This window comes from Schistocerca piceifrons, chromosome 5, assembly GCF_021461385.2.
Source record: "Schistocerca piceifrons isolate TAMUIC-IGC-003096 chromosome 5, iqSchPice1.1, whole genome shotgun sequence".
Taxonomy (NCBI): domain Eukaryota; kingdom Metazoa; phylum Arthropoda; class Insecta; order Orthoptera; family Acrididae; genus Schistocerca; species Schistocerca piceifrons.
The window spans coordinates 413,742,841-413,766,253 of NC_060142.1; the positions used below are offsets into that span (position 1 = coordinate 413,742,841).

At 39.0% G+C, this 23,413-nt stretch overlaps 1 protein-coding gene across 4 annotated transcripts in view; it reads left to right on the forward strand.

Annotated features, from left to right (window-relative positions):
• LOC124797971 overlaps positions 1-11,965 on the forward strand; it is a 110,143-nt gene extending 98,178 nt beyond the window's left edge. For all 4 annotated transcript variants that reach the window (XM_047261140.1, XM_047261141.1, XM_047261142.1 and 1 more), the window contains one exon: positions 10,789-11,965. In XM_047261140.1, coding sequence (XP_047117096.1) covers positions 10,789-10,809 — 21 coding nt within the window. In that variant the 3' untranslated portion in view covers positions 10,810-11,965. The remainder of the gene's footprint in view (positions 1-10,788) is intronic.
• Positions 11,966-23,413: the final 11,448 nt, after the last annotated feature.

Consider the following 23,413-nt stretch of genomic DNA (forward strand, 5'->3'; position numbering starts at 1 on the left):
AATACTGTCATACCCTGTCGCATGTAATTGTAATTGTGTTACAGTGGTGTGGGATAGCAGTCGGGCACGGTTTGTGCATTGAGTGTGCGGTAGTTGTTGCGTGGGTCCCAGGGTGCTCCTTTCTTCGGGAGATGATGATGTGCAGACAACCACAGGCTATTTGATGGCCAGATTTGCCTTCTTTAAGCATCGCATGGAATTTCACTTTCGTGATGGCCAAACGATTAAGTGGCCGTCTGCTGGGCTACAAGACACTGGTGGACCATATGTGGTTTCTATGTGGTGCACTGTGTTGTGCGCCATGTGTGTAGATGCTCCTGATTGTGCAGCGTACTACTCATCACATGTCTGTATTAGCATGGCTCTATGCACGAATGTGTCGTGGTGAAAACCTGCTTCCATCATTCTGATAATGTTGTCAACCTGCATGATGTTGGCTACATCTCGTAAAATATGATAATGGGCTGGAAGATCAGCTTCTATTATCGGCTCTGTAACATCGGCAATGGTAAAGTCCCACTTAAACAGGTGGTGCAGTCCCAAATTTAAGTCTGTCCACCATGTTCCATCCGTAGACGGATGAGTTGTTCACGGCAGGTAAACAGAATGCTGTCTGGGGTCCACAGTGGTGGACTGAAGTTCTTGGCGCTGAAGTTCTTGGCGCTGAAGTTCTTGGCGCTGAAGTTCTTGGCGCTGAAGTTCTTGGCGCTGAAGTTCTTGGCGCTGAAGTTCTTGGCGCTGAAGTTCTTGGCGCTGAAGTTCTTGGCGCTGAAGTTCTTGGCGCTGAAGTTCTTGGCGCTGAAGTTCTTGGCGCTGAAGTTCTTGGCGCTGAAGTTCTTGGCGCTGAAGTTCTTGGCGCAGAAGTTCTTGGCGCAGAAGTTCTTGGCGCAGAAGTTCTTGGCGCAGAAGTTCTTGGCGCAGAAGTTCTTGGCGCAGAAGTTCTTGGCGCAGAAGTTCTTGGCGCAGAAGTTCTTGGCGCAGAAGTTCTTGGCGCAGAAGTTCTTGGCGCAGAAGTTCTTGGCAGGAGCTCTGTTGGGCGGTCAATTACACCTACTACCAGCTGCCACTGGCGTTTGGGTACGAACATAGTGTTGTACATTCATGTGCATGGTTGCTGAACCTATGGTGGTACCAGCATACAGGATGTTCCATGTTTGACAACAAAGCATTTGTTGCTAATTGGCTTCTGTACCTTCAGTGATTACACTCTCTACCTTTCCTGAGACAGTAGTGCACCGATCTGTGTGTGTAGCATGTCTACTTTCACTTTCAGCCTATTGAAATCTGTGCACACAACTGTTGGTACCACTGTCATACTACTGTCTGGCACTGTCCCTGCATTAACCTGTGCAGGTGCCATGGCCTCTTGAATCTGATCTACGAGCTCCACCATGGCATCCAGTGATATTTTTTCTGCAACACCTTGATCATTTTGACATGTGGTGGTAGTAGACTGCTCCATAGGGTGCCTAGTAGGTTTCAGGGTCAGTAAGTGTATCAGCTTTGCTTTGCAAATGATGCAGATATTGCAATGACTAACAATCACTGATGTCTTCTTCCATTAGTACCTGTCTGATTCACTCTTCATGTGATGCAGTGACTCTCCAGATTCATTCCAGTTTAAGCTTTTCGTAGGGATTTTCGTGTGGCGCCACAGTGATCACGGCTTGTACCTCTACAGCGTAGCAGTGGTAAAGTTTGCTCACGATGAGGACGAATTTTGTCAAGCTGGGTGTAAGTCCCGAGTAACTAAAATTGGCTTTGGCATAAGCAAACCATAGGATCAGGTTGTTGGCCAGAACGGATGTAAATGGACCGTTAGTCTGGACACCGTTGGCATTTCTCTCTCTCTCTCTCTCTCTCTCTCTCTCTCTCTCTCTCTCTCTCTCACACACACACACACACACACACACACACACACACACACACACACACACACACACACACACAGAACATTTCACCCATGAACACATAACGTCGCCGATTGGCGCGAACTTCGTAGCTTACGATTACAAACTCAATTAAGAAAATTTAAAAAGGAGTCATAATAAGTATGAAATAATGTATATGCAACGGATAAAATTATAAAATACCAAATTAACGACAAAGTAGTAGAAACAGTTGAGGTCAAACGACGGCTGGAAGCACTGTACACGTAGTAAACACAAGAGTAAAAATGGCCTGGAGTGGTTTTGGTAAACTAAATAAATGTTTTCAAAATTATACGGGTGATTTTGAAATGAAAATTATTCAGTGTACTTTTGTTACTAGTTTTGACTTGATATATGCACTTACAATCAAAAAACTATTCAAAAACTGGGAGCAGCTCAACAAGCAATGAAGAGATGTCTGTTTGAAATAACTAGGAGAAACAGGAAAGCAAACAAAAATGTTGTGGAATAAAGGGCATGAAAGACATAACTACAGCTGTAATGAAAAGGAAATGGAATCTTGGAATCAGCCTAATGGACTGAAGATGGACCAAGGAAGTTCTTTTCTGGGTTCCAAGCGAAGTAAAATATGGGTTAATGGCGTATGGAAGGTGGGCAGATAATACTAGTAAACATTTAGGAATGCAGAGGTGGTATTTATCCAGCAGTGCATTTCAAATGGCTGATGATGATCGGCTACATTGTTTTGTTTTAACTTTGCTTCTTATAAATTTATTGCTGCCCTAAAGGATCTAGGGGATTCCCACAGATTGTATTTGTTGTAGGGCTCCAAATGCAAATTTTACAGTATTTTAACTCCTTAAGTCCCAAAACAGTGCTCCTAATGAACAGATTACAACAGTATGTTCTCGATAAATAAGTCCGTATGAATTCCTGCATCTACCTATTCTGTTAGATTAGAGTCTGTCATTAGAAGTACCCCAGCTTGAACAACTAAAACTAAAGAAAAATGATCTTAAAATATGGAAATGTTTTTCCATCATCCATCAAAGTGCACGATTGTGATACTAATAAGGTGACTTCCATTTTCTTCTACTACCAGATTGATTGTAAATAGTTGCATCATTTTACAGAAAAGAACTGCATTTGTATAACAGACAGATATCAAAAGACAATATTATAAATAGGATAAATTGCTACTTGGCATGTAGTGTAGATGTTGAGTCGCAGACAGGTACTACAGAAAGATTGTTAAACAAGTAAGCTTTAAACTCTATTCACCAGCAGTGGCAAGAGAACAAACACATCAAAAAGGTATTACATAAGCATGTTTTTGGAGCCAGTGATTCCTTCTTCTGGCAGAAGGGTTGAAGTGGAAGGAAGAGGGCTGAAGGAAAAGGGATGGTGAGGTTTAGGAAAAGGTGTAGAGTTTGGAAAAGTCACCCAGAACCCTGTGTCAGAGGAGACTTGCCAGACAGAATGAGAAGGAAAGATTGACTGTTGGGTACTGTCCCCAACAGTCAGTTTTTCCATCTCATCACGTCTGGTAAGTCTCCTCTGACCCGGGGTCCTGGGTGACTTCCTAACTCTACCCGTTTTCCTAAACCTCACCAGTCCTTTCCCTTCACCATTCTTCCTTCTCCTTCAACCCCGCTGCCAGAAGAAAGAGCCACTGTCTCTGAAAGCTTGTATATGTAATACCTTTTTGAATGTGTGTTCTCCTGCCACCACTTGGTGACTAGATTTTTTTTATCCATCCAGTTAAACTGGGTTTTCAAAAGTTGATTATTTTCATTGATATCACTGTTTCTGCTCTCTCTGGCTGCCAAGGCCAGACTTCGAGCTGCTGTGTATGATGGGAGCAATAGTCTGAATGGTAGGTGTAAGGAGGAGGCTGGGGCCAGGAGGGGAAGGGCTAGTGGGTTAGGGTTGGAGGAAGGTAAAGCGCTGTTTATGGAAGCATACAGGAATGAGCTGGGGGCAGGGTAGGGCAGCTAGTTGCATTCAAGAGGTTAGATGGCGGGAGAGGGAGCGGAAAAGGAAAGACATAAGAAGGCAGTGTAGTGCTGCAGTGGGAACAGGGAAGGGGATGATGGACAGTGACTAACGAAGTTTGAGCCCAGGGGGGTACAGGGAGATGGAATGTATTGCAGGGAGAGTTATCGCCTGTGCAGTTCAGAAAAACTGGTGCTTGTAGGAAGGACCCATTTGGCACACACCGTGAAACAGTGTTGAAGTGAAGAACATTGTGTTGGGCAGCGTTCTCAGCAACTGGGTGGTCCAGCTGTTTCTTGGCCACAATTTGACAGTGGCCATTCACGCAGACAAACAGCTTGTTGGATTGTCATGCCCATATAGAATGCAGCACAGTGATAGCAGCATAGCTTGTATATCCTGTGATTGCTTTCACAGGTAGCCCTACTTTCGATGAGATAGGTGGTGTTTGTGACCGGACCGGAGAATGTGGTGGTGGTGGTGGTGGTGGTGGTGGTGGTGGTGGTGGGGATGTATGGGACAGGTTTTGCATCTAGTTCTATAAAAATACAGGGTCATGTTATATGCACTGGTGGTGGTGGTGGTGGTGGTGGTGGGGGGGGGGGGGGGGGGAATGTATGGGACAGGTTTTGCATCTAGTTCTATAAAAATACAGGGTCATGTTATATGCGCTGCTGAGGCCAATGGTTTTTACATTGTTTAATGGATGATAACAGATGTCATCTTACATTTACAGATGACGCTTTGGCCATTGAGGTTTTGTACAAATTTATTTTGAAGAATTCCAAAGCATAGGGCTTGGCCAACAATACTTGCGTTCAGATCGGCTCGAGATTTCCCGACAAGCCAAAGCACTTGATATAGTATTGATCTTGCTGAAACATTCACATGACATTTTACTTGATGCACTAGTGCAAGGCATAGTCCAGAAACAACGAACTAGCCGCTACAACATTCTAATGCACCCCTTTAAAAATTACAATTTTGTGAAGCACAGGAGAAAATAGCATTAAATTCCATCAACTTTTGTTGTATTTGAGCAGGTTTGCAATAAAAGTTCTCATAGATCTATGGATACCGTATACATACATTTATGCTGCTTTTTAAGTAAAGATAACAGTCAAAGGCGAAAATGTTGTTTCTCAAAATCCATTACTTGATTCTGAACTCCTGTCAGTATTTTATTTGGTTCTAAGAAACTGTAAAGATTTATCTTGCGGTTTGCAAAAGTGACACTTGGTTGCTGTTCACTCATAATACTGGGTAAAATGTTACCAAATTTAGAACAAGATGATAATATTCAGATGAAACGAGAAGAAAATTAATCCAGAATTAAATGTCTGATAAACAAAAAATCGCACTAAGATGGCAGCAGCTGATATCACAAGAACAACTAAAGGTGGAAAGACCTCTTGTGAAGATCAGACAGACAGATCGCACTAGATCTTGGGATGAGCATAGATTGGAGAATCAATTTGTACCTTTGTATGTACAACCTGATTGTAAAGGAACACCTAGTTGGATTTCATTTGACAATTGGCTATAAAATTAATCAGTGTATCAATCATAAGTCATTTCCAAGTTCCACAGGGTGTAACCTCCCCCTCACTTATCGACCTTAATGACAGTGAAAAATTAAACCGCGTGTACCTAATGGAAATTTGGGAAAAGCAATCGTCACCGAAGTTAATCTGTCGGTAAAGAGGGAGGAAAGGGTTACATCTAAATGAAAGGAAAAATGCGAATGAAACTGGTGGAAATTAATTTTGAAAAGGGGTGAAGTTAATAAAGAAAGTAAATGTGCAGCCGTTACGTTAACAATTAACTAGCGGTAATTAGATATTTGAGATTTGGGGGAAATTACGGTCGCCAGTCCTATGGACAATTACTATAGTAACTGAAAAAGAAAGGTTATTACACATATAATTAGCACTAGAAGTGTGGCAACTGAAGTTGACACGTGTAGTGTGAAAATTGAAAGTTTGTCAGAAGTAATAAATTTCGCTACACTCTGACTTAATTTAGCAAAAGAATTAATAAAACCAGAAAATTGGAAGTTAATTTAGTGACTGAAATTAATAGTGAGCCTTGTTTCTGAAGCACATTGAAATTCAGTAAAATACGGTTAGTCTTGGGCTACCTCAACAATCATTTCAAAAGCTACTTAAATCTACGCAATTTAGAAATAATAGATTTAACTTTGAACTTGAATTAAATGATTCTGAACAATTAACAATAGTAAAATTTAGCACGTACCAAGCTGAGCTGCAGTCACAGGTAAGCTAAAATACGGTAACAAAACTCGCACTCTTAATTTGTGCTTGTGTAATCTAAATATTGTAGCCAGCTATGAATACCTTAACTGAACTTTGAAATTAAAGCAGTGAAATCGAATGATAGTACTTTAATGCTGGCGTTTGAATTTCAACGACACTCGGGTTCATTCTGGAAAAGGAAGGGACCCTGCTTGGTAATGCCATTGGGACAATGAGCAACAAAGGTTCATGCTAAGTTGCTGTAATTTTGTGATGCAACAATTTTAAAAGCTGAGGTCTGCCATACAGTACTAAAACTTTACGTGCTTCCAGTCTTCCTTGTTGGTTGATTGAAGGTTTGCAGTCATCGGTCGAGCAAGTGACGACAGTCACTCATTGTCGGCCGTCGCTGTTGCAGAAGCTGGATGTTGGCGCGCCTTCTTCTCGACACGGTCACCAGGCGAAACGGGCTCATGATGTGTGCCAGCTAACGCTTCCCGTCTGCGACACCATGTCAGAAACTATCATAGCAATTCGAGCGCAATTACATGCTGCCAAACCCCGAAAGCGCGGCAACTCGCGGGAGCGTCACACAACACACCTGCTCCACTGCACTACTCCAGCCAGACCCCGCTCTGCCCGCGCTCCACTGGCAGAGTTAACACTACCAAAGATGCTAAACACTTTGGTTCTCCACACGACCTATCGATCTATTCGTTCGATAGCATAGTTTTCCCTAGGCAAGACCCAGCGTAAAAATACAAATAATATTTACAAAACAAACCAATTATATATCGACATAAATGCATAAATATATGTATACAAATAGTAAAACAATGACAGTATATGAAGACACATCAATGTCATATCTTCAGATAACAAAATAAGGGGAAAAAATTATAGTACAACAGATGGAGATAGGAGGATATGCATTTCCGGCGTTACAAGGAGAAAGCGAATATTATCAGGTTGATTTTAACTTCCTCCATTATTGGATGTAGCATTTCAGTATTGTCTTATTTGCAATTAGTACATGATCCTTTTTGTTTCTGTATGTGTGGTCTGATTATTTTCTGAAAATGTATTAATATTTTTGCAGCTGTTAGATATAAGAACTTCACAATGTTATGAAAAGGATAGTTGCTGCCAGAGACAGTGGTCATGTATGTGTGAGTTGCGTGTCTCTCTCTCTCTTCTTCTTCTTCTCTCTCTCTCTCTCTCTCTTTTTTATATAAGGCGTTGTTGGTGGAAAGCTTATTTTGTGACAGTCTTTTTGTTGTGCTTATCTGCGACTCAGCATCTGCGCTATATGGTGAATAGCAACTATCCTTTTCATAATATTGTTACATTCCATCCTGGATTTTCCATTGTTATATATAAGAATTCTATACTTACAGTGGTTACAGTAGAGACTTGACTATCTGTGGTCATCTCTTTGTAGTCCATGTTATCCAACCTACATAATTAATTTTTTAGTAATACTTCTCTGTGATAAAATGATGATTAATATATTGTGCATACTGTACTTTTCCAAAGGTTTAGCAAGTGGCTGCTGGCTTCAATGCTGTGTGGCATTTCAAAATTTTGTGATTCTAACACATCAGAAGTCACAATTATCAGCTACATAGTGTATTGTTAATATCAAATAAATTACTAGAACCACTCTTAAACAAAAAAACTTAAGAGGGCCTCATCCAGTGCTCATGAACAACAATAAATACAAATAGAGAGCATCTCCGTTGGCAACACTGTTTTCTTTGTTTCCTTGGTTGCATATCAGACGTCCAGAGTGCATGCATTGTTAAATTGTTGTGATAAACAGAAAAAAAACTTGTAGTGACTATGGATCAGAAATTATGTGCTGTAATTCGATTGGTTTCTGGGGTAACAGCAATAACTAGAGTTAGGGGTAGGAAACTGGAGACTGGAAGAAAAAATGGAGCAACAGTTGAAAAGTGGTGTGCTTCCCAAGCTAGTAAAAATGGAACAAAAGTAAGGAAAACAGTGTTGACAGGTAAGCATGAAAAAGTTGAAGCTTTATTTCATGGCATGAAAATCTAAGAGGGAAAAGTTTGACTGTCCATGGGGCAATATTGCAGGAAAAAGCATTGCAATTTTAGTTGAAAATAGAAACAGAGATTCAGAATTTATTGCCAGTGACGGATGGTTGGACTGGTGGAAAAAAAGATTCTGTATTTACCAGATTACCATTAGCGGAGAGGCTTTATCTGCTGACAAAGAGGCTGTGTCACTGTTGAAAGACTATCTTTTGATTCTAGCTGTCAAGCAGGGATTTTCTGGTGAACAGTTGTACAAATATGATGAGAGTGGTTTAACTTAAAAGGTGCTCTCTGGAAAATACCTCCTTCAAAAAAGAAAACTGCAACACCTTGGTAAAAACAAAAAATTGAGGCATGAGTTAACTTTGTTGGCTTGCGGTAACTATAAGCTTACATTAGTAGAGAAATCTTAGAAACCTAGAATTTTCAAAGACCTGAAAAATCTGGAATCACTGTCCATACAGTACTCTCATCAGAAGAAAGCAATGATGATGAATTAAGAAATCTTTAAAATATGGTTCCAAAAGGAATTCTTGCCAACTGTAGAGAACATCTTACCAATGAAAGCTTTGCTGCTTTTTGATAACACACCTTCACATCCTGCCAGTGACAAACTCACAGGTGGAGCATTATCTTCATTATCTTTACCACCAAATATGACCACTCCTCATCACCCGATGGACCAAGGCATCCTTGAAATGCTAAAGAAGAAATATCATCACCTTCTTCTCAGTTAGTAGATGTCAGTGATTCATAATAATGAAGGCTCTGTGTAACCATTGTGGAGAGAATTGACTTGCTAGATCTCATGAGATGGGTAGCCGAAGTGTAGGAAGAGATTCCAAACATATTGCTCGTAAGGTCTTGGAAAATTTTTTTATACCATGAAGGTGACATTTTAACTTTGAATTCATGTGTGAAACTAAAGTAAAAAATGGAAATGATGATATTGTTTTGTCGCTCGAGGATTTACTGGGCTGTGAAAATATTAGTTCAGAGGACATCACAGAATGGATGGCAAATGATGAAGTTGATGAATTAACTGACAACAATATTGTCAAAATGGTGATGCAGCAGGAAGTAAAAGAAGAGGATGAGGCAGACTTAGATGACAGGAGAAATCCCACCTGACATTGGGAAGGGTTCAGGTTGTTTGAGGCTGTTCTGTATTACATTACTGAGCAGGAGGAAGCATTGCCAGCTGATATACGTTTGGTGAAGGATACTGCAGCACAGAAGATGGGTAAAGGATGGAAACAGTCATCTGTTAAACACTTTTTAAAAACCTCAAACCTGTTAAGTTTTATCTTTTTTGTTGGACCACACACACCTCTAGCCCATCTTCCACTTACGCCACAGCATCGATGTGCACGGCTTGACTTGTGCTGTTAGAGCATCACTTGGAAGATGGAATGGCACGCCGTGGACTTCAGCAATGAAAGCAGATTCTGCCTGCAAACAAATGATAATCATTTATGCAAATAAGGTAGACCTAGTGAGCATTCGTCCAAGACACACTGGCCCCATCCCAGGCCTTATAGTCTCAGTTGTGGTAAGCTACAACTCTTGTTCACCTTTTGTGTTTCTGGAGGGAATGATAACCAGCACTAAGTTCGTGCAGAATGTTGTTAGACTCATCCTTTTGATGTTCCTGCAACTGGAAAGTGATGTGTTGTTCCAACAGGATAATGCTTGCCCACACAGTGGCCTTGAAACTCAACATGCAGCAACTTTCCTGGCCAGCACATTCTCCAGACTTTTCTCCAATTGAGCACTTGTGGGATATGATGGGACGAGAAGTGACTTGTATGTCTCGTCAACTAACAGCTCTTACCAAACGACCTGCACATGTTGAGCAGGGATGGAATAATGTTATTCCAGCACAGTATTCACCATCTGTATGATCAACTGGATGCCAGGGATGCTACATCATGTACAACAGCAGTGTTTCAGTGTGAGCCGATACCTGGTACCTTTGAACCACTTGTGCTATTGATCTGTAAATTTAATCATTTCATGTACTCCATCTGCGCTGTTTCAACCTCTAAAGTATGTACTAACACACCCCCCCCCCCCCCCCCCAAGCAATGTATTAGGTAGGAAGTCAAAAAGTGTAATAAAATTGGGCTCTGGATAAAATAAATTGTGTTTTGAATGATACGGCTGTGTAGGAAGAGAAAATTTGTTGAACTCCGGTCTATCCAGCTGTTTTGTTATCCGGCTTGACCTTCTGCCACATTAGACCAGATAGTAAAGACCCTTCCGTACTTTTAAAACATTGACAATTGATCAGTAGCTCAGTGAGAATAACTAGTTTCCTCTTTCCACGTTCTCCAAATTTTTCGCAAACTACTACTTTGTACCTCCCACTTTTGTCTCTCATGTTCTCCCGTCTCACACACACCCCTTGCCCATCCCTCATTGAACCTCCTCATGTCTACTCTAATTCACCACTCTACTCAGAATCTGGATTGCTATAATGCAATATTCTGTAGTGAAAATATTTTTTGGTAGAAATCCGGAAATGTAGAACAAATTCTTTAAATGCGAGATTATCTTGTAGTCTTACTTGAGTTTCTCTCATAGGTACACCAATGGAAGTACTGATATGCTGAATGAAGGTGCCTTATCAGAGATTCTGGAGAATCTGCTAAATAGAAGATCCATCCATTGTGATAATACTGCTGAAGTAATGTAAGCTGTTAGCAGGAAATAGTGTTTCTTTGACTGAAGTGACTGATTATTTTAGATAGAGCTTGAAATGTCATAGATATTTTTTGTGAAAGATGTAAGATAATGTGTTTAGAAGACTCGTCAATCATCGATTCACACACTGAAAGTGTTTTGTGTAATAATGTTTGTTGTACACACTGGTATCAGCTGACAAAATGTTTTCTGTGATAGGCATTGGTATACAGTTGTATATGGAAATGCCAAAAGCTCACGAAACAAAAATTTTATGGAATTATGACTTTGTAATTATTTAGGATCTTTGTGCTACATTTGTATTACAGATATTTGTGGTTCAGTAATAAGAAAACACTGGCACTCGCTGTGGAGTCAAGATAAATTAATTGTATTTGATTATTCTATCTCATAATTTCTTGACTTAACTATACCATTAGATTTTAAACTTTGCACAGTGTCTTTCTAGTTTTTTCCCCTTGATTTGTGGCTGATAAAGTACCTGACAGAATTCTTTCCTTGAAGGCACTGATAATGGCAGTGTTGGCTAAAATGTTAATAATGATGAAACCCACATTAGATCAGCCATTAATGTTGGGATATTGATTGTCGGAATGTTTATTTAAATTTACTTACCCAAAGATGTAATAATGTTCATAAAGCTGTTTTCATATGGATGGGTTAAAAATGAAAAAAGCAAATAAAGACAACTGGAAAGCTGCACTTCCTTGCTGAATGAAATGCTGTGCTGACAACGTAGTAAATTACCATACATTTGGGACGAAGACTGAGAAATGTTAGGAAGTGATAATGTATTAACAAATTTTTAGTAGCCTAACAATTTGAAACAATGAAGCACTTCCTTATTTTTCCATTAAGTGCCACTTTTGCCATTCACTGTTGTAATATCTCTTGTATCCTGTGTAAGGAGATAAGTGTTAGTATCTTGTTATTACTTTACTTTCCATCAGAAGTGGACTTCAAATGTATTTTGGTTAAGTTGTTGGTTTTTACTATACTGAATATGATATTACAATCATATTTATTGTTATATCTATTAAAGAAATGAAAACATTAACAGTGTTCAAAACAATTTTAATTGCCTACTCTGCCACTGTTATTTGAAATGAAAAATTGTGTCATTGTTGACACATTTCTTTGAGCTGAGTTTTACGTATATTACCATATATACCCTTTCTACTGTCAGCAACTTATAGGGTTTATTTATGGACGGATATGTGATGTCGCGAGCCTTTACTAATTCATTAGACAAAAAATTGCAGGCAACTGGTATATTTTGTGATCTGTCAAAGACATTTGACTGTGTAAATCACAATATCCTTTAAGTAAATTAGAATATTATGGTGTAACAGGAAATTCTGCAAAGTAGTTCAAATCTTATATCTCTGGTGGGAAACAAAGGGTGTTATTAGGAAAGAGACATGTATTAAGCTATCAGGCATCATCCAACTGGTAACTAATAACATGTGGGGTCCCACAAGGTTCCTTTCTAGGGCCCTTACTTTTTCTTGTGTATATCAATGACCTTTCATCAGTAACATTACCAGATGACAAGTTCGTTTTGTTTGTCAATGATGCAAACATTGCAATAAATAGCAAATCAAGTGTAGTCTTAGAGAGATTAGCTAATAAAATATTTGTGGACATTAATCACTGGTTCCTAGCTAATTCTTTGTCACTAAACTTTGAAAAAACACACTACATGCAGTTCTGAACTTGTAAGGGGCGTCCCACGAGTATGTGCCTAAAATAGGATGACAAGCAGATAGAAGTAGTGGACAGTGTTAAATTCTTGGGATTACAGCATGATAATAAATTCAACTGGGAGGAACACACCACAGAACTGCTGAAGCGTCTTAACAAATCTCTACTTGCAATGCGAATTGCGTCAGACATAGGGGACTTTAAAAATGAAAAAGCTGGCATACTATGCTTACTTTTATTCCATAATGTCATATGGTACTATTTTTTGGGGTAATTCATCAATCCAAGCTAAAGTTTTCCGGGCACAAAAACGTGCAGTAAGAGTTATATGTGGTGTGAACTCAAGAACATCCTGCAGAAGCCTGTTTAGGGAACTAGGGATACTAACTACTGCTTCCCAATATATTTATTCCTTAATGATCTGTGTGATTAAAAATATGTCACTTTTTCAAACCAACGGCTCAATTCGTGGAATCAATACTAGAAATAAGAATAATCTTCACAAGGATTTAAAGTCACTTAACTCTTGTACAAAAAGGTGTGCATTATTCAGGAACACACATTTTCAATAAATTGCCAGCAGCCATAAAAAGCTTAACAACCAATGAAATTCAGTTTAAGAGAAGCCTAAAGGATTTATTGGTGGCCAACTCCTCCTACTCCATTGATGAATTTCTCAGTAGAACCAACTGGTGTGTGTGTGTGTGTGTGTGTGTGTGTGTGTGTGTAAGTACAATATAACTTCTGCACCATTTCAGTGTAGTAATGTGTTCATTGTAAATAAGTATTATAGTAATTCTATTACATGTTTATTACCTAATAAATAAAAAAAACTTTTTTTTATTTTAAATTCAGTGCATTAGTGTTTGTAAAATGATTCTTTCATATAGTGTTCATTAAAAAAAAAAAAGACGATCATTCCACTTGGGTCCTGTGGAATGGTACATTAGCTTATTTGTTTGATTTGCAAATATTTATCATGTATTATTGTTTTTCTGACATGTTCTACAGCCTGGAGGACCACCTCACTACGGGTCAATTGGAATGTAAGTAAATCTAATCTAATCATGAGATTATTCTTCACAGCCTCAATTTTCGTCAGTTGCGTTTCATATAACATTTTGGGTTAAAATTAGATGGTTTGTTCAATAGGGCCATAGCTGATGCTCCATGTGTAGCATTCACCAACTTACGTAATGTTCTTTTCCTACTGACCTGACACTGCCTTAAATATCAATCTTCCTTCATTACACTTTTCATGAACGTTATAAGTAAAACAGGAAATGAACACAGTCAGCATAGTATATTTCCCGTATTGCTTTCTTTCCTGCTAGGGTTTTTGTTACTTCATTTTAGAACACAGAAAATATGTGGTAAGAAATTGTGTGGAGGCCTTTGAGACTGTAATCCTTCACACGGTTGTGCCACTGTATGCTCGTAAAATTTGAAGGCACTCTGTTTATAACCCTCAACACTGTGCTTCTTGTGCAGAAGAGCCCTATGGCTCATTAATTCAATTGGATTATGGGTTTCTTTTTTGTCAAAGGCAAGGTCACAAACTGAAATACACTTAGAGTATTGCTAATCTGACCCTTTCTTGCACATATGGGTGCCGGATTATTGATCGGGTCTTCTTCTTCTTCTTCTTCTTCTTCTTCTTCTTCTTAGCACGCCTGTCCGCCTTGGACATTAGCGATCATCATGGCTATTCTGCCTTTATCAGTTGCAATGCGAAACAGTTCTTCAGAGCTGATATTAAACCAAGGGCTAAGGTTGTCAAGCCAAGAAATTCTTCTTCATCCTGGAGGTCTCTTTCCTTTGATTTCTCCTTGCAGGATACATTGAAGCAGTTCATATCTTTCTTGATTCCTCATGAAGTGGCCAAGGTATTGTAATTTGCGACACTAGATGATGTTGATCAGCTCTGGGCGTTTGTTTATTCGAAGTAGAACCTCAACGTTTGTCACTTTTTAAGTCCATGATATTCTCAACATTCTGTCTGAAATTGATTTTAAAAACATAGGGCATATACTTTATTAAACCCAAAATTTAGTTCATTTTCCAAGAAAACTTCGTCCTTGAGTGTGTATACAGTAGTATCATTCACTTTGAAACATATCCCAAATTTTTAATTGTTGCAATGATGATATACCTTATCAAGCAACTCCCTTACAAGCATTACATTGGTTTTAAATTTATCTGGTTGTTGGACAATGTATTTCAGGAAGACATCTGCAGCTTCAGCACCAGCAATGTGAGGAATCTCCACCCTCTTTCCCGCTATGTCCTTTTCTTCATCACTTTCATCAATACTTTCCTGCCGGGTTTTGTTTATTTCTTTATATGTTAAAGTTTGACCAGTCTCACAATTTTCCTCATTCAGTCACTTAGTAGCCTCTTCTTCATCAGTGTCTTGTCCTCCTGGGGGACCATGTCAGTGTACAAAGTATCAGCAATTGATTCCAAAGTGACTCACTCATCGCTTTCGCTCAGTGTTGGATCCAACATTGCATCAGTAGAAGGTCACACTTTTCTCTAGCTCTTCATTGTGGTAGTGCCCTCCACTCCATCCCATGCTTCAGCAGCTTGGAAAATATTGTCATGTTAAGTTGATTGTTTTCCTCATCTTCACATTTGTTCAGCAAGGTGATAAGTTGCATGTGTCAATAATGACGTTTGATTCCAAAATCCCCAGGTCCATGCTTTGAATAAGGGTGCTGTTACATTGGGTGGAAGAAAGAGTGCTTGTATACCATTTGATTTTAGTTACATCAGAAGGATGACTGGGAGGATTAACAATAACAGTGATAGCTTTCAGTGGAAGCTTTTTCTTCTTTAGCTCTTTTCCCATTGCAGATATAGATGTTTGGTAGAACCACCAAGAAAATATTTGTTAGTCCATTCACACATTCTTCTGAGTGCAGTATTGCACTGGCAGTGTACTTGTGTCAATATGTCCAACGCAACATAGATGTTGCGATTTCCAGTCACCATGAGTAGTTATGTCTCCCATTTGTGTTACAACATGCTATTAATGTTTTGTGTTGTTTGTTTTTTGCTTGTACCCACAAGCTTCCAATTAGATCTTGGCAGCTAATGTTCTTGAAGGAAGCATCTTCTAAAAGAGTCCGGTTTCAGTAGCCTGCAGAAGGCATCAGCAATTAAATCATCTTCCTCTGTTGTCTTCTGTATCTTGCTTACAAACTCACCTGCATCTTTTTCATTAGTGAAGCAACTTTTCCTGTTTACTGTCAGCTTCCAAATGCCATGTTGTTTTTTCCAGTTTGGCAGCCAGTCCGTACTGGTGCAAACAAGGTGCTAGGTTAAGTTGTTCATTAAATGCAGGTGCCTTTCCCTTTTTTATTGGGCTACTGACTGGAATTTCCATACTGCATTGCTTTATGTACCATCTGTAAATACTGACATTTGGTTCTTCATTCTCAGTCTTTCACATAACCTTCCATTTTCCACTCTGCAGCAATGGCTTTCTGCTAAGAACATCTGTTCAACTAATGTAAAATTTTGAGTTCCTGCAGGAGGTCTAACATAACACTTTTGCTTTCAGAAGCTGTGATACCTAACTGTGAAGAATGCCAAATTTCAAATATGTATACCACTGTTTAACTTTGTAATTCACAAGCAACTTTATTGCCCACAGTAATTCATTGTTGTGCACCATTTAGGATGTGAGTCAGGTTATTGTGAGGCTGAATTAGCTAGAGCTTAGTGTACTGCAAATCTAAATAAAATACAAATACAAATGCAATATCCACTCAGATTCTACATTCCATGTGAAACACTTTGAAATTAAATATTCCCTGATGAGGAATGCAATAAGAAAGAGAAATATGTCTGGAGAAAAGATTCCAATATAATTGGCACTTTCAAATTTCTCGCCAAATAGCAAGAGACTTTCCATGTATTCCAATACAGTGCTACATGAATTACAGTGGAATGTCTGGTGAGTTAGTAACACAGTGTAAAAGTTGGTTCCATGACCATAAGCATTATGTACTAAAGTGCTGAAATGTTAGAACACAGTAAAAAATGAATAAGTGACATTGCTTGCATTCCATGTTGCTTTAATTTTTTTTTCTTTATATGGATATAGTATTATTTTAAATATTTGATACAGTATAACCACTTCATCTGTTATTAAAATGATTATCTCTTAGACTACAATTTGTATCCCTCATTTTTAGCATAGTGCCACATTTGCCTGGTAATTTTTTTATTAGTTTCAATGTTTATTGATATTGACACTCCACCAATGTGTCATTTGTCAAAAAAGTTTGTTGTATCTGGTGAAATTGAGGTACACGTAAGGTTAAAAAAGCACTGTCCAAATGACCATGCTACTCTACACTTATAATGCAGGTTGCCATCAGTACACTTGAGTTAGAGGAGCAGTATATAATTTTTTTCTGTCATCTGTAATCAAGCTGGAAATGTTCACGACAAAATATACTTAAAAATTTTTTTATCCAATACCTCATTGGAGGAGTCATAGGCACCTGCTTTGGAACATTGATCTACTTCCCAAAAGTGTCTTTAAAAAGGTGTGAAGGGACCATTAATGTCGTGCAGTGAAGTTTTGATCATCATTTGTGTCCAATCAGTATAGGAAAATTGCAGAAAAAATGAATATAGGTGTTATATCACATCTCTCTGGTAGAGCTAGGAGTGTAAAAAAGTTAATTTCTTCATATTTGCATTTTTTAAAAACTGCACAAGAAGATTGGCTGTCACACTGAATAATTGGTCAGTTGGATTTCATTATGCATCTTTTTCAGTTATATTTCCATGTTTTAGAGCTGTGGAATACTACTTGTATGTGGCACAAGACTTCATGTAGACAGTGTCTACTTAAAGTTCAAGAGTCCCTGCCAAGTTATAGTTCTATTGTGGGCAAGCTGCTTTTGTAATTACTTTTTCTTTTAATTTGACATAAGCTAATAATGATAAATATGTAATTCTTTTATATTTGCAGGAAAATTTCCAGCACGGCGTTGAATCATGTATTTTAATGCTTCAGTATTCCTCATGTTGTACACTGCGTGAACATAACCAGCTTTATAATTCCCGTGTGTAAATTTTTTGACATCAGTGTTAGCAGCCAGTAAGTTGTGTAAAACTCATATCAAATAAATAGACAGTTACCGATGAAATTCATTACATACTTACTACATCACCATTGATCAACTTAATTTTTTTTGTGAATCATATGACAGTAAATGTGAGACAACTTATTTGGGTTTTCATTGAATGTGCATTGTGTGCTAAACTCTATTCTTAAAAAAATTTGTGCAGCAACAAGAAGTAACTGTGCCCGAAATGCTAGAGTAGCAGCATGTGCCGTAGATTAAACAAAGCAAACTCCAGGATGGCAGCCAGTGCCTCCTGCATTAAGGGCAAATGCTGGGAACATACCAGGTGTACAAGTATGAAATGCAGATTTCAGAGAACAGATATCAAATCAGTGCAGTTTGTGCTATAAAGATTTAACACTGCACCACTTTATTGTGTCATCAACTAGTGACAGATGTGCATGAGTTATAAATTAGAAAAGTGTGGGCATAGCATTGTGCTGTCGTGTTCAATACATCGAAATTTATACTGAACAAAGAGCATTTATGGACAGCATTAATTTTGTGTTTTCATTTAAAGAAAACTGCTGTTGAATCATAAAAATTACTTTTAAGAACCTGACACTGAACATGCTCGATCACAAGATATGTTTGAACGATGGTTTCAGCATTTGATAAATGGTGACTTTCATGTTGCAAACAAGGAACGTGGAAAACTGTCAAAAAATACAAAGATGTGGAATAGGCAGCATTGTCGAACAAAGCTGATTCACAAACACGAAAACAATTCTCCGAGCAATTGGACATTAGTCAACAGGCTGTTTCCAATCAGTTACGAGAGGTGCGAAAGATTCAGAGGTCTGGTAGGTGGCTGCCACATGGCTGAAAAGTGGACTTATTTTGAGAATCTGAAGTGCAAAAAAACATGGATAGACCCAGGAACACTATCCCCATTGACTGAAAGACTGAATTGCTGTGGCAGAAAGAGAGGTGTGATCTGTTTGAGCCGTTAAACATGGGAAAATGGTTTATACTAAACATTACCAACAACAGTTGACCAGTTGCTCCATTTACTCCTTCAAAAAAGTCATAATACCGAAAGAGGCAACACAACGCCAATTTTCTTCATGACAATGCTCCTTCACATGCGGCAAAGCCGGTTTGCGACATGTTGGAAGCACTCGGCTGGGAAGCTCTACCCATGCTGCTTACTCACCAGGCTTGTCGCCTTCCAATTACCACTTGTTTGCATCAATAGGTTACACACTTGCTGAGCAGTGCTTTGGTTCATACAAAGATGTGAAAAAATGGCTCGGTGAATGGTTCATAGCCAAAGGGGAAAATTTTTACTGGTGTGATATTCATAAACTGCCCAAAAGATGGGAAAAATGTATAACAAATGATTGAACATAAGTTGAATAAAACACTATCATTATTCTGAATTTAACATGTTTTTTAGACAAAAAAAAAACACACTTCAATCTTGTACACCTGGTAAATTGCTTCAGGGTGGACAGTCAGCCAAGAACAAAAATGTTTTTGAGTCACACCCAAATAGATAATACAGGCAAACATTATCATCATTGCAGTCTGAATTGGTGCAGGAATGGTATTAATTGACAGGCGGAACATGAAGAGTCCACATGTGGTGATGAGTCCAGATGATGGTTGTTACTTCCTGACTTCACTGTACAAGTGCTCTTACGTACACCTGTAGCGGACACCTGTTGCCATTGGTGCGGTAGATGAGCAAGGGGACAAATTATGTTGGGTGAATGGAACAGCCCTCTGATAACTTTATACCTTTGTCATTGTTCCTTAGTATTACACCATTGTTCAAAATATAATTTTTGCGCCATTCATTAACATCTTTTTATGTTTTGTGTGTTTATGCACACCTAATTTTATGTATGCCAACCCTTTCTTGTGTACCACTATTAATACTTAGTCATTCTTGACACTATACTGTACACACTATCTAAGCATTTGTTTTGTGTTCAGAATTTCCGTAAGTTGTGAACTTATCGTTACATCACTTAACTATGTGCTATGTTGTTCCTTCCTCTCCTCTCATGTTGTTTCATGGTACATACTTTAGGGCTCCTATTATTTTTCTGTTATCTTTCTCAGCACCTTAAAAAAAGAATGACATGTAAAATAGTACTGATGTATATTTACTGTCTAGTACTGATTTATATTATGGTGCATGTGGTATCAGTGAGTGTGCTGTCCATGTGTAGAATGGGGAAGGCACACAATTTATCTTAGTTTGATTGGCCTGAAGGCTCGGCATGAGCATTTTAGACACTGCTCGACTTGTGATGATTCGAGGAATACTGTGGTGAGTTTCTTCAGAACATGGCAAAACCAAGGTGAAACTACATCCAGGCATCATGGGATTGGGTGGCCACACCTCATTACATGTGTCGGACGTCGTAGGCTGGGCAGACTGGTAAAACTGGACAGGCGATGAACTATGGCAGAACTAACATCAAACTTTAATGTTGGCCAGAGGACAAGTATGTGCAAACACACAGTGCACTGAACACTCCTAATGATGGGCCTCTGCAGCCGACGATCCTAGTATGTGCCAATGTAAACATCACAACATCTGTAACTACAACTGAAATGGATATGTGATCATCGGCACTGGACGTTGGCCCCATGGCAGATCACTGCATGGTGTAATGAATACCTTCATCATGCCAATTGGAGTGTGCGAATCCATTGTCTTCCAGAGGAACAACTCCTTGACACCTGTACTGTGGGATGAAGAGAAGCTGGAGGTGTGTGTCTCCATTATGCTGTGAGGAACATCCACGAGGGCATCTACGGGTGCAGTGGAGCTTGTGCGAGGCACCATGATGGCCAACGAGTATCTTACATTTGTTGCGAACCATGTACACCACTTCATAACAATCGTGTTTCCTGAGGACAATGGCATTTTTGCACCATGTCACAAGACCAGGAGTGCGATGGAGTGGAACACAGTGATGAGTTCCAATTGATGTGTTAGCCCCCAGCTTGCCATACCTGAACCCAATTGAACACATTTGAAATGCGGTTGAACATGGAGTAGGAGCTCATCACCACCCCTCCCTAGAATTTATGGGAATTAGGTGACTTGTGTGTGCCGATGTGATGCCAGCCCCCTCCAGCGACCTATCAAGGCCTCATTGCTTTCATGCCATGATGCATCGCCGCTGTTATCCATGCCAAAGGTGGACATACCAGCTATTAGCTAGGTGGTCACAATGGTCTGGCTGGTCAGTGTATAATACATGTGTGTATGGTGTTTTCAGGGATTACAATCTCTTTAAATTCTCATATTGTTATGTCATTATTATATTAATTCATATATTTTATTCTTCAGTAAGATTTGATGCTCCTCCATGGATGGAAACAGACAAGTTCCAAACTACAGGAGCATCGCATGAAGGCAGGTTTACCACAGTGATATTTCTTTGAATAAATCTCACTCAAGAAACAAACATTGTTAACATTGTTGAAGATTTCTTGTGTCGGGAATAATTTCTTGGCAAACCACATATAACGGATCAATCTACTGAAAACTGGAACTAGCAGTTGATTATGGATCAACAAACCCTACAGGAGTTTCACCGAAAACACTTTCAAAAGATTTTCAGATTCATTCATTTTTTTTCTTTGATTTATTCATTCACCAGCATTCGATTAGATGAGTAATGACAGTGTTATTTCAGTATAGATTGGAAAACATTTGCTTAGTAATCTTATACGGACACCGGTGGATAAATGAGAAACAAGAACAAAGTAATAATTGGGTTTTGAACATGGGACTCAAAACTGACACAGTTTAATGTGCCCTAAAAGTCATCTAAATTACATTGAAAAGATTGACTGTCATTTCCTCAGAAATGTTAAAGTATCCGTGGATAAGCCAAGACACGTGTTTGTATATTTTGATTCCTCTTTCACTGAGCAAAGTTTCTGGGAAATTAGGTAATGGTACTGTGCATGTTTTTCTCATATTGACTTCTGTTTCTTACACAACTCCATTTTTGGGGCCAGTTGTTGCAAAGTTTACTGTGGCTTAGCCTGTGCTGTTGAGAAGACATGGCAACATTGTCAATGGGTATTTCCAGTTTGCAACGGATAAACATGGCTGCTATTTCAGATGAAGTATGCCTTGGTATTCATCAGCCATGGTTTTTCCTCTTTTGAATAGACTGATATTTCTGCTTCCTTCTGTTTAAGAATTTTTGATAATTGCTTAAGATGAGTGAGTATGAGAGACTTTTATCATACTGTATTGGGAGATCCTACACATCTGCAGTGACAAAAAGGTTCCAACGGCATCTTTAAAATCAAATAACTCAGTTGCATGCATTGGAATTTCATGGAGTAGGTCCATAGCCTAAGCTAATTCGACAATCTTGTGTAAACTTGGTGAACAAAAGCCTAGCTTGCCATTATTCTCAAATTTGTTTATTATTTTTCAGACCCAAAGTACCTACTTCCATTATCAAGACATTTTATTGATACAAGTAAAATCTTGGATGCATTGCACTTTGCCATCTAATAATGAATGTGTGAAACTTTTTCTACATGCTTTAGCACTTCAAGCATGTGTAGGATTATGCAACAGAGTACCAAGAACACAGCAGTACTGAAAACGCATTCTGCAGAATGATGGCATGTAGAACATTTGACGTTTATACTCTTCATTCATTGCCAGGAATATGTGACATTTTTACAGTGGAGCTGATATGCATAATGAAACCCTCTTTTTTACTAAACAAACCTCCCTTGACAACATTTTAATTTGTGGTAACTCAGTGAGTTGTCTAGGCTGTTGATTGACATTACTTAGTCACACTGTGATACCTTCTATTGATGCTCTTCTCTTTGGCCATAACTGCTAAGTTGTCTTTCTCTGCATTCCAAGTTCTCATGGGTATCCCAGGAAACTAACTGGCTGATGGCTTACCAAGAAGCAATTACTCACCTCACATTTGCCTTGACAGTCCCAGGTACAGATTTGAAAGTGCAAATAAGATCTCTCCTGACTTGGAGACAAACAGTATCTGGTTGTCTATTGCCCCCTCTTATAAATTCCCCATTATCAAGGAGAATAATGTTGCATGACACTTACTTCATTCCTCTTGGAAGGAATCTGTCATACTATGTGGCCGGCACAGTTGAATTGGATTAACCCACAGTTTTATCCGATGTGAGGAGCTATCCTCACATTGTTTCAGAGCCTTACAGATAGTACTTCACATCCTAATGGAATGCCATTCCTCCTGGTTCTCCGTGCTAAACATGGTCTTTTCTTAGTCTTTGCCTCGAATATTAGTGGATGACTTGTGGATACTTGAACTGATTGAGTTTTTTCCATAAGAGTGAAATTTATTCTCAAATATAACTTTAAAAAGTACTTTTGGGGCAGAGGCAGGGTGGTTGTGGTTGGGTGTCTCCTGCCACATTCTGAGTTCCAGAGGCCCTCGCCCCTATCTCATTTGCCCTTTTCCAAGGTCATCCTTCTTTTACTCTGTTTTAGTTGCATTTAGATACAGTTAGCCTTTTTTTCTGCTGCAACTATCTTCCATTTAGGTGGTGGGGTGCTGTCCTCATCTTTTAACACCTTGACTATAATGGATCAGAATGGAACAGCTGTGGGATGCAGAGCCTCGGGGGACGCACACCTGGCCACACTCTCGTATTGTCCTTCA